Source organism: Echinops telfairi, unplaced genomic scaffold (genome assembly GCF_000313985.2).
Source record: "Echinops telfairi isolate 266 unplaced genomic scaffold, ASM31398v2 ScPeMD7_7420;HRSCAF=8458, whole genome shotgun sequence".
Taxonomy (NCBI): Eukaryota; Metazoa; Chordata; class Mammalia; order Afrosoricida; family Tenrecidae; genus Echinops; species Echinops telfairi.
In genome coordinates this window covers 49,236,892-49,247,604 of record NW_022111320.1, presented here as the reverse complement: position 1 = coordinate 49,247,604, position 10,713 = coordinate 49,236,892, and the positions used below count along the sequence as shown (strand labels likewise).

The 10,713-nt window shown below is 45.5% G+C and overlaps 1 protein-coding gene across 1 annotated transcript in view; it reads left to right on the top strand.

The window, feature by feature from the left end:
* The window catches only part of SMARCC1 (SWI/SNF related, matrix associated, actin dependent regulator of chromatin subfamily c member 1), a 132,449-nt gene that overhangs the window by 112,151 nt on the left and 9,585 nt on the right, over window positions 1-10,713 (top strand). The window contains exon 24 of the mRNA XM_045297402.1: window positions 1,730-1,988. Coding sequence (XP_045153337.1) covers window positions 1,730-1,988 — 259 coding nt within the window. The remainder of the gene's footprint in view (window positions 1-1,729; window positions 1,989-10,713) is intronic.

The window sequence follows — 10,713 nt, the reverse complement described above, 5'->3', positions numbered from 1 at the left end:
GTGAGCCAGGTATGTAATTTTACATTTTCTAGTAGCCACAATGAAAGGAATTAAACAAGTATATGCAAACTACTTCAGCATATAATCTTGACTTTTTAAGTTTTGGGGGGTTTTTTTTTGTTTGTTTTTAAGTTTTAAAAAATGTTTCTTACTGCTCAAGTCATTGGAAGTCAGTTTGTCTTTTGTACATCGAGCGCATCTCATTTTAGACTGGCTGCGGTACTAGACAGCCCAGCTGTTCAAAATGCTTTGTAGAGATGCCGCTCTTGTGAAGGATCATGGTGGCATCGAGGCATCATTGAAAAGACACAAGATGGGGTAGAAGGGGGAACCAATTACAAGAATCTAAGTATAGTCTCCTCCCTGGGGAATGGACAGAGAGGAGGGTGGAGGGAGACATCAGACAGTGTAACTTATGAAAAAACTATAATAATTTATGAATTATGAAGGGTTGGGGGGAGGAAGGGGGGAAATGAGCAAATTATATTGAGGGCTAAAGTAGAGGGCAAATGTTTTGAGATTGAAGAGGGCAACAGGTGTACATACGTACTTAATGGATGGATGTATGGACTGATAAGAATTGTACGAGCCCTCAATAAAATAATTTTTAAAAAAAGAATGAAGTTAACAAATGTACAAATGTGCTTTATACAATTGATGTATGTATGGATTGTGGTGAGTTGTATGAGCCCACAATGTAAAGACTTTAAAAAGAAAAAGAAAAGACACAAGTCTCCTTACCTTTCTTAGCATCTTTATACCCCTTACTTAAAGACACCTGCCTTTTTATTCTCTCTCATGTTCTAGTTCTTGCTTTGTTCCAGCCCTGAATTAAATTAATTTGGGGAGTGTTGAGTGGCCTCCAACTCAGGCAGTGTTGCTGCTGCTGCTAGTTGCCAGTAAGCCAGACCCAGCTCTTGATGAGCTCCTGGGCACAGAGTAGACCCACTCAGCAGGTTTGTGAGGCCGTGACCTTTCAGAAGCACATCGCCAGCCTCTCTAGGTGGGCCCACACTACCCACCTTCCAGCTACCAGTGGAGCGCGCTGTAACCATTTGTGATGTCCATGGCGTCCTACTCCCCGGTGCATGGTTGTGCCTTTCATGACCCATATGATAAATCGTTTTTCTTTGTTTATCTTTAATATTGAAATGTTTAAATAATTTTCAAATAAAGATTGATTCAGGTTTTTATTTGGGCTCTGCATAAGACATCCTGTATAATTTAAGGTCCTTGAGAGCTAGGACTTGCAGTATCATTATCAAAATGCCACTTGGAGAAACGTATGGCTCTGTGGCTGAGGCCACATCACCACATCCAGAGGTTTTAGCTCTGGTGTCACATTCTGAACTAGACCCAAAGGGTCACTTCTAGAAGAGAGCACCAGGGAAGGTGACGGGAACTTCACACTGTGACAAGAGAAGCTTGCAAACCTGGGGGGTCCTGGAAACTATTCTGAAAATGTATTGAGGAATACCTATGCTAGCTGTGCCGAGTGGGCCCAGAGGGTAAACGCTCCAAAGACAGAGCTTAGATTCTTAGAGAAGGCCTTGCCTGTGATCACGGGGTGCGCCTAGCAGTGTGGCACCTCAGAGAAATGACTCTAGTAGTAGTTACTGCAGGAGGCAAGGTGACGTCGAGGATGATTCACAGGAAATTGAACTATCATAGAGATGTCAGTGTATCATCCAGTTCTAAGGATCTATCCTGCTTTCTTTCTATTCTATAGCTCGAACAACAGAGGCAGCAACTGCTCACTGAGCGCCAGAACTTCCACATGGAGCAGCTGAAATACGCGGAATTACGGGCCCGGCAGCAAATGGAGCAGCAGCAGCATGGGCAGAACCCTCAGGCCCACCAGCTTTCAGGAGGACCTGGCCTGGCCCCACTTGGAGCGGCAGGGCATCCTGGCATGATGCCGCATCAGCAGCCCCCTCCATACCCGCTGATGCACCACCAGATGCCACCACCTCATCCGCCCCAGCCAGGTGAGAGGAAGCCTCTGCTCCTGAAGAAGACTTGAGGGTTGTCCAGGGGACACAACGCTTCAGGCGCTGTTTTCTCAGTCTGGCTTCAGCCTTCCCCACATAAAGCTTACCTGTTCTTTGCACGGTGCCCTTTGCTGGGGTCATTTGTCTCTGAATGGGCAATGGGGTGCTTCCAAAAGTCTGTGGGGAAATGGAAGGGAAGGATACTGGGGCTTTCCCATGCACTTTGAAAGGCCCTTCATCTATCTAAGAGTTACGTAAAGTTCATCCTTGTATATAACACTTTAAAACTTTTTAGCGACCTTTTAAAAGATGTACATGCACCAGAAGTCAGGGGGCGCGGGTGGGTGGGTGGGAATCCAATGAACTGCTATGATGCAGCTTCAATAGTTACCACCTTTAACAAAACCATAATTTCTAATATCATGTAAATACATCTTTAAATCTCAATGCATCCATCACAGCGGTTGACTTTGCTTTCATTTATTTGCTTGTATGCTAAAAGCACATTGGGTCATTTCACATACCCTTCTCCCCAACTCCCTCTCCACCCCCTTTCCCCATCAACAGAAAGACTGTCGGTTCTGGTTCACTTTCCGTGGCAGGCTTTCTCTTTGCAATGGCAGTGATTTGGGGATATTAAGTTTGCCCTTTGGGTCCAGTGTAGGTATGCTGATTTGTCTGTCACGAAATTTCCCATCAGGTTTCACCTGTGATGGTTTTAGCTGCCAAGTGTAACTCGCCTCCAGCAGTGATTTCATTGAGTGTTACAGCAGGTGGCCATTGTTCCATGCTGTTGAGTCCGAGCTACTGAAGGAAGCACGAGTTCTTCGTAGGTTCTGACGCCATCCTCCTAACTGCGCCTATGTGTCAGCCCGTCTGTTCAGCGTGCTGTCAGTCTGCCTTACTGAAGGTCTGCCTCTTCTTTGCTGCCCTCCTCCTTTTCCAAGCATGATGTCCTTCTTTAGGGACTGGTGTCTCCTGAGAACATGTCTAAAGGATGTGAGGCGAGGGCTCGCTCTCCTGCCTGGAAGGAGCACTCTGGCCTTGCATCCAAAACAGGTGTGCTTGTTCTTTGGCAGCCCGTGGTCCTTTTCCGTCGTCTTCTCCAGCACCATCATTCAAATGCATCGATTCTCAGGTCTTCCTTCTTACTCAGTGCCCACCTTCCTCATGCACACAAGGCCATTGAAATGCCAGGGCTGCGGCTGGGTCAGCTGCACTTCAGTCTTCAAAGTAACATCCTTGTTTTTCAACACTATAAATAGGTCTTGTGCAGCCGATTTACCCAGTGCAGTGTATCTTTTGATCTCTTGCTTGCTGCTTCCATGAGTATTGATTGTGGATTTAAGCAAGACAAAATCCTTAAACTTCTATCTTCTCTCCATTGACCATGATGTTACCTGTTGGTACAGTTTTGAGGATTTGGATTTTCTTTACATTGAGTTGTAATTCATCATGAAGGCTGCAATCCTTAATCTTCATCAGCAAGTACTTCAAGTCCTCCTCACTTTCAGCAAGTATGGTTGTATCTGCATATCACATGTTGTTAATAAGCCTTCTTCTAATCCCGCTGCTGATTTCTTCTTCATATAATCCAGTGTTTCCCAAATTTACTAATGCCGTGATCCTTTCATACAGTTCCTCATGTTGTGGTGACACCACCCCGTCCCCTCAACCATAAAATTACTTTGTTGCTATTTCATCACTGTCATTTTGCTATTGGTATGAATCAGTTGATCCCTGTGAAATGTCGTTCAACCCCCAGGTTGGGAACTTCTCTCATTTGCTCAGCACACCGATTGAATGAGTATGATGAGAGGGTGTAGAAAGGCATTTTCCTGATTATTTCTTTCAGATTTAATTGGTAGTAATTGTTGTACTTTAACAAAACAACATGAGGAACTGTATGAAAGGGTCACGGCATTAGGAAGTATTGACTACCTTTAATTCTGCGGCTCCTGCGGGGTTGCCATTGGTTTCCATCTCTATCCCACCCATGCGACTTTTGCTGCCTTGAGAGGTCACTTTTGCCTTTACAGTGACAAAGTGGTATGCTGCTATCTCTTAAAAGTAAAAGCCATAGTAAATGCCTCTGAGATGGATATTCACACCGAGCCCCTCACAGAAACGACTGCACAGCGCTGAAGGAGGAGATTCTGCAGACAGGCATTCACTTACATTCCCTAGTGAAGATTCTGATGGAGGCAGAAAACTGAGCCGGAACCAGGGCTTGCGTTCAAGCTTCAGGCTTCAGTGTGATCTTCCATTACTAGTGCTGCTTGGTCTTTCTCAGGAGTAGTTGGCTGCAAGCACGGGATGGGGCACGCAGGTTGTTATTTGCCTCTAAGCTGATTTTCCAAACAATTTGTGAAGCTGTTTATAGATGCTGAGAAACTAAAGGAGCCTTTTACTAGGGTTTCATAGCTATTTGCCGTAACATATTTTAGCAGCTTATCAGATTCCTCATATTTATTTCTGTAAACATTTTTTACTCCCAATTTAGAGATTAGAATGCAATGTTCTCCGTGTGCTATAATCTAGAGCTTGATAGTTGGTCAAAAAAGAGAGTTGAATTTATTATTGGCTACTAATAACTGACAAACCATTTTTTCAATGTAAAAGCAAGTACACATATACTCTGTAGGTAATAATCAGTGATTGGTTAATAAAGCAATGTATCTCTTTTTAGTAGTAAATTTTAAAAAACAAGCAAACATGCTTGCTTCTTTCCCTTTATCAGTTATCTGCAAATGACTTGTGGTGCCCCCCCCACCCCCCCACCCCCAGGTGACCAATGAAAGGTTTTTGTTCTTTTTTAGGTTTTGGTTGTTAGGATTGCATAATTTTTTAATTTTTATGTTAATATTATGAGTGTATATGCTTTTGAATATTTGGTGTATTCCAGTTTATTGTACCCTTTTTTTTAATGCCAAATTGTCCCCTTTTTAGCTCATAGCAGCTCTCTGAAGCATAAGAACCTAAATCCAGCTGTTTTGTTGTTGTTTCAGCCTTTTCTTCTAAGAGCAATATGTAGGGATATGTATGTGCTGCTTATTATTATTTTTTTTTAATCATTTTATTGGGGGCTCGTACAACTCTTATCACAATCCATTCATCCATCCACCCATTGTGGCAAGCACATTTGTACGTTTAGTTTGTTGGCATCATCATTCTCAAAAAAACATTTTTCTTTCTACTTGAGACCTTGGTATCAGCTTCTCATTTTTCCCCTCCCTCCCTGCTCTTCCTCCCTATTACATTGTTCTTATCCTATATGATTTTTCTTTTATATCACAATCTAAGATGACTATAGAGAGCCCTTTGGAAGGACTCTTTCTCTCTGTCTCCACCCCCACCCCACGTGACATTCACAGAATGCTGTCAAGGAGTTCCCGCATCTGCCTTTCGCTTGTAAAGATGTACAGAGAGCGTGTCCGTCCCTAAGGGACGTCCTTGATGGTGTGTGTGTGTGTGTGTGCGCGCACGCGCGCGCCCCCTCACCTCTCCTGTCCTCGCTGAACAGTTGAAGGCGCTGAGGCAGCAAAGACCACTGAGACAGAGCTGGTCCCTTACTGAGACTTCGTCTGTAAACGACCAGCGTTCATCAAGTGTCACAAAAACAAACCAGCCCTCTGTCCTTTTGCAGTCTCACATAAATGGGATTTTGTAAGGAAAAGATTAAATTGAGAAGTTAAAAAAAATCTGACTAGAAAGTCTCTTCTTACTTAAATAAAATTTACATGTTGAAAAATGTACAAGTAGTGAGTACCATATATACTCGGGTATAAGCCAACCTGGATATCAGCCGAGGCACCTAATTTTACAACAAAAACTGCATTTTAAAATGTGCTGACATTAGAACAAAAAATCTTACCATAGTGAATGATGGGGGGAGTGCGGAGTGGAGACCCAAAGCCCATTTGTAGGCCACTGGAGATCCCCTTGCAGAGGGGTCTCGGGGAGGAGACGAGCCAGTCAGGGTGCGATGTAGCAACGATGAAAAATACAACTTTCCTCTAGTTCCTAAATGCTTCCTCCCCGCTCTCACTACCATGATCCCAATTCTACTTTGCAAGTCTGGCTAGACCAGAGGATGTACACTGGTAGAGATAGGAATTGGAAACACAGGGAACTTCAGGACCAGTGGTGTGAGTGGTGATATTGGGAGGGTAGAGGGAGAGTGGGTTGGAAAGAGGGAACCGATTACAAGGAACTATATGTGACCTCCTCCCTGGGGGACGGACAACAGAAAAGTGGATGAAGGGAGACGTCGGACAGGGCAAGATATGACAAAATAACAATTTATAAATTATCAAGGGCTCATGAGGGAGAGGGGAGCGGGGAGGGTGGGGAAAAATGACCTAATGCTGGGGGCTTAAGTGGAGAGCAAATGTTTTGAGAATGATGAGGGCAATGAATGTACAAATGTGCTTTACACGATTTGTGTATGTGTAGATTGTGATAAGAGTTGTATGAGCCCCTAATAAAACGATTAAAAAAATGTGCTGAAAATCTCGGCTTATACCTGAGTATATACGGTAGTTAGCTTGATAGCTCTTCAGAGAATACACCTGTGCCACCAGCATCCAGAGGTCCCTTGTTGATCTTCCCACCTGCCACCCTTCCCATAGGTGATGACTGTCCCTGCTTGGAACACAGTAGCCTAGTTGTGCCTGTGTTTGGATGATACTGAGAGGGAACCCCACAGTGAGGTGTGAGTCTGCTCTGTGTGCGCTGCACGTGCGGTGCCCCCTCCTTGTAGTGAGTGGTTAGAGATTGGTTCTAATCTTTGCTGGTCAGTGCTCTGCTGTGTGGCTCTGCACGGTTCCCTAGTCCAGGGGTCGGCAAACTTTTGAGATGGAAGAGCCAGTCCTGTCCCTCACAATTTAAAAATTATTTGGGCACCGTAAATTTATTTTTACAACAGCTGACATCGCCCTTATCTGAATAAAACCTTGTAAACATTTCCAGTGTGACTTCAGAGCCTCGTGTATGTACCAGAAGAGCCCCCTGGGCAGGCCGTGCTCCCGGTGGACGGTCGGGCTGCGAGTGTGCTCGCGCAGGTGCCTTTTGGCAGACTTCTTGTACCTTTCGTTTCCGTGTGTCTCTGAGAGTAGAATTAGGTGTCCACTGAGGAATGGGTCATAGGGCATGTCTGCCTCCATGTTAGTGAATGCTTCCGGGAGGTCTTAATTGCATCAGACCAGTTTATGAGAGGCCCAGCAGGGCAAGGGATCGTTTTCCTAATTGAGCCTATTGTGGGCCTGCTTTGAAGTTCCCATGTGGAATTAAGACAAATGTGTTCATAAAATTGAGAACAATAAGGAATTAAATTCACTTTTGAAAAATTTTCTTAATGTCACCAGTTCAGAAAAGGCTAGTTCGAAGAAGTAAGTGTTGTATGTCAGCGTGCCGAGGCAAAATTATGAGAGTAGTACATCTCTCCAGATACCTACCCTCCAAATGGGTTTGTGTGATTGTGTCTCTGGGCGGCCGCATCCCAGGCTTGTTCAGATGGACCTTTCTGCCTCTGCTGTCCAGCCCCACTTCCCGCCTGGGCTTGATGGGAATGCTCGACATTTTCGTATAGAGAGTACAGGTTCCATCTACTCTTACCTTGCTATTTGGTTTTACTCATACTTCATCCAGTAACTCAAGCTTTTGGGTAGGGTTTTGGGTTTTTTGTGAGGGTTATATTTCTCTCCAAACACCCCCACCCCACCCCAATCTCTGATGGAGAGCCCCCTGGGTCCCTTGTTCCTACCAAACAAAGCAGCATAAGAAGTGTCTGCAGTGGGCTACTTCTGGTTTGAGTTGGAAGCTGCAAGTCGGCCACATTGATCGTTAGCTCGCTCTTAGCTTTTGTGGGTCTTTGATACACAGCACTGCATTTCATTCCTTTTCATTTGAACTATAAAACAGTATGATTTCATCAAATGATTCCTAAATTAAAGCCTTCCTGGTTCTCCCTGTGAAGCTGCCAGTCCAGATGGCAGAAGATGAATAGTTGCAGTTACAACCAATTCTTGAGCACATGTTGTATGTCAGGCATCCTGTCAAGTTCAAGGGTAAATTCTTCAGTCCTCTCCTCGGTGCAGAAAGGGGGAATTGAGGCCATGGACCTCTTAGTAATTGAGTGTTTTCACAAGACTGGTGCTCACCCCGTAAAATTTCAGCACTTGGATGTATATAAACAAATTTGATGTAACATTTTTAAATGAGTTGCATTCTTTTTCATCTTCATAATAGAGCACACCCTGAACATATTTTAACCCATGTTTTGATTCGAGATTATCACTTCAGAGGTCACACTAAATGTTCCCTAGGTTTCTGCATCTGCTTTTCCCAGACTTTACTGTCTTCCCTTCCTCTATTGTGTAGGATCACATCTGTGCCCGCTCCACCTCCAAACTGCCCGCCTCTCCTTCTGATTGGCTGAATCTGATTTCGCGTGGAAAATAAAATGACCTCATGATGACCTGAGATGGGCGATGTGTGGATGTAAAGCCCTTGTTGATTCTTGAGGCTTAGTCACTTCTGAATGGTCAGGCCTTTTAAGTCCCTGCTTCTCTGTCGGGTTCCCTTTGGCGTCAAAATAATCGGCACCTGATCACACAGGGGCCTAGAGTCACCATCGACTCCGTGGCAGAGAGTTTGGCTTTTTGATTGGGTCACACAAAGGCCCAGCATTAATCCCAACGCCCCTTAGTGTGTCTAGGACGAAGCATATCTATAGAACCAGGAAAATGTGTGCCTCGTTGGCCTCCCCAATTCTTTTGGGGGAATGTTACCTTCCTTTTTTCCCCTCCCCTTCTTTTAATTATTTTGTTAACACTGGTTTGTTTGGTCCATTTAACTCAAGCTTATTTAAATTGGGACTCTCCCCCATTTCCTCCAGGTGTGCTGAAGCCATGCCTTGGTGACACTGGTGTGTCACCCTCACTGTCAAGTAGTTACTAATGCACCTGACCATGATTGGGTTACTAACCAGTCTCTGGGAGGTTCCTTGGGAATTCGTATGCTCTGATATTTGGTATAAGTTTTGGAAAACCACGGAGCCTTTGTGCCGAGGTTGTCAAGGCCCCAGGCATGCTTGTGCCCAATGGCTGCTGGAGAATCCGCTTTACTTGCTTATACAGATCTTGACTAATAGTTGAGACATTTTTTAATTGGTTCATTATCATTGCAAATGATTGTAATTAGCATGTGTAGCCTGCTCTAATCTTAGACGTTACTTTTCTCAACTCTTAAAGTATTTTTTTGCTGCTGTACTTCCCGTCACTGACAGGTCTGTAGAGGGGACCGATAGCGGTCTCAGGCAGTCCTCTGTCTCGAATTGGCACAGATGGAGTGTAACCTCATCCTCTCCTTGTCTTAGCGTGGACTAAAAGCAGCAGACCTCAGGGCTACCACTTTCTTGGTACTAAGTCACCAGAAACCTCACTGTCATTTTCTTCTGGGGAAATCGTCTAAGGCTCAGGTTTGTGGCCTCTGTCAACATTGAGTACCTGCCCTGTTCTGGATCCTGTACTGATGCCAGGAGTGCCAAGCCAAATGTGAGCATGCCCTCTTTGATCCAAGGTCTCCCACCTGGATGTGGAGAGCAGAAGCCACAGTGAATGGTACCCTGGATGTAAGGCTGGCACAGGTGCTGTGGGGATAGAGTGAGGAGGCACACCCATGGCTGTTGAGGCTCGGCAAGGGGTGAGGAGTCCAAACGGTGCAGGAAATGGGGAGCCTGGTTATTCTCCCAGTGTTTCCTGCATTTGGCACTGGGGACAATGAAGAGCGACAGACTGTATAGTCAGATCCTCAAGGACCCTATAGTCTTGCAAAGGACTTCTAGAGGCATCCGGAATGGCTCACAGCACGCAGGACGCGGAGGCGAGAGACTCTGTCAAGATGGGCAGAGTGCCTTGGTGATGGTCTGAGCACGCTCATACGTGTCATCATGTTTTCCATCTTCATAGACAGTCTGTGAAGTACATAGATCCTCTCAGTCCCAGTTTTAAAACTGAGAAACTTGCAGTGTAGAACGATTATTGATTTGTCCAAAACCATACAAGTGGCAGGCCCAGGTGGTCTGGTCTCTAATAAGTCTCCTGAAGTAAAAGGAGTATGCTTTAGACAGACAAAAGCATGTGGACTTACCCAGTGTGTTTGGAGAACCACTTAGCCAAAATGATGATGCCAATGTTGCTGTCAAATAAATTCTGTTCCATGGGGAAATGTATAGGACAAAGTAGAACTGCCCTCACCGGCTTTCAAAGCTGCAGACTGCCCCATCCCCTGTCGTTCCCCACCGTGGGCTGAGGCCAAACACGGACCTTGCCAGTAGCTGCCAGCATGCAGCCACTGTGCCAGCAGAGCTCCTGGGGGGAAACCTGGACAAGCTCCTCTTCCTGGGCATGCTGTGTAGGCACAGGGTCGGAGCTGACCAGCGAGGGGACACGTCAGAGGGCCAGGTAGTGAAAGAACCCTGTACATCTTGAAAAGACAGCTTGTAGCTTTCTGATGGAGAGCTGTGGATGGGATTAACCACCAAGGAGATGCAGCCAGGTTGTCTGTTACAAAGTTTGTTCCTGGAGGGAGAAGCCGGGGCAGCACCAAGATGACCGCGACAGCCCAGGGGGCACACTGGAGGGACTGCCATGTGGGAGGTCTGGGCTCACCACAGTCCAGGGGAGTTTTTGAGCTGGCAAGTAAAGCCTGGGGGGGGGGG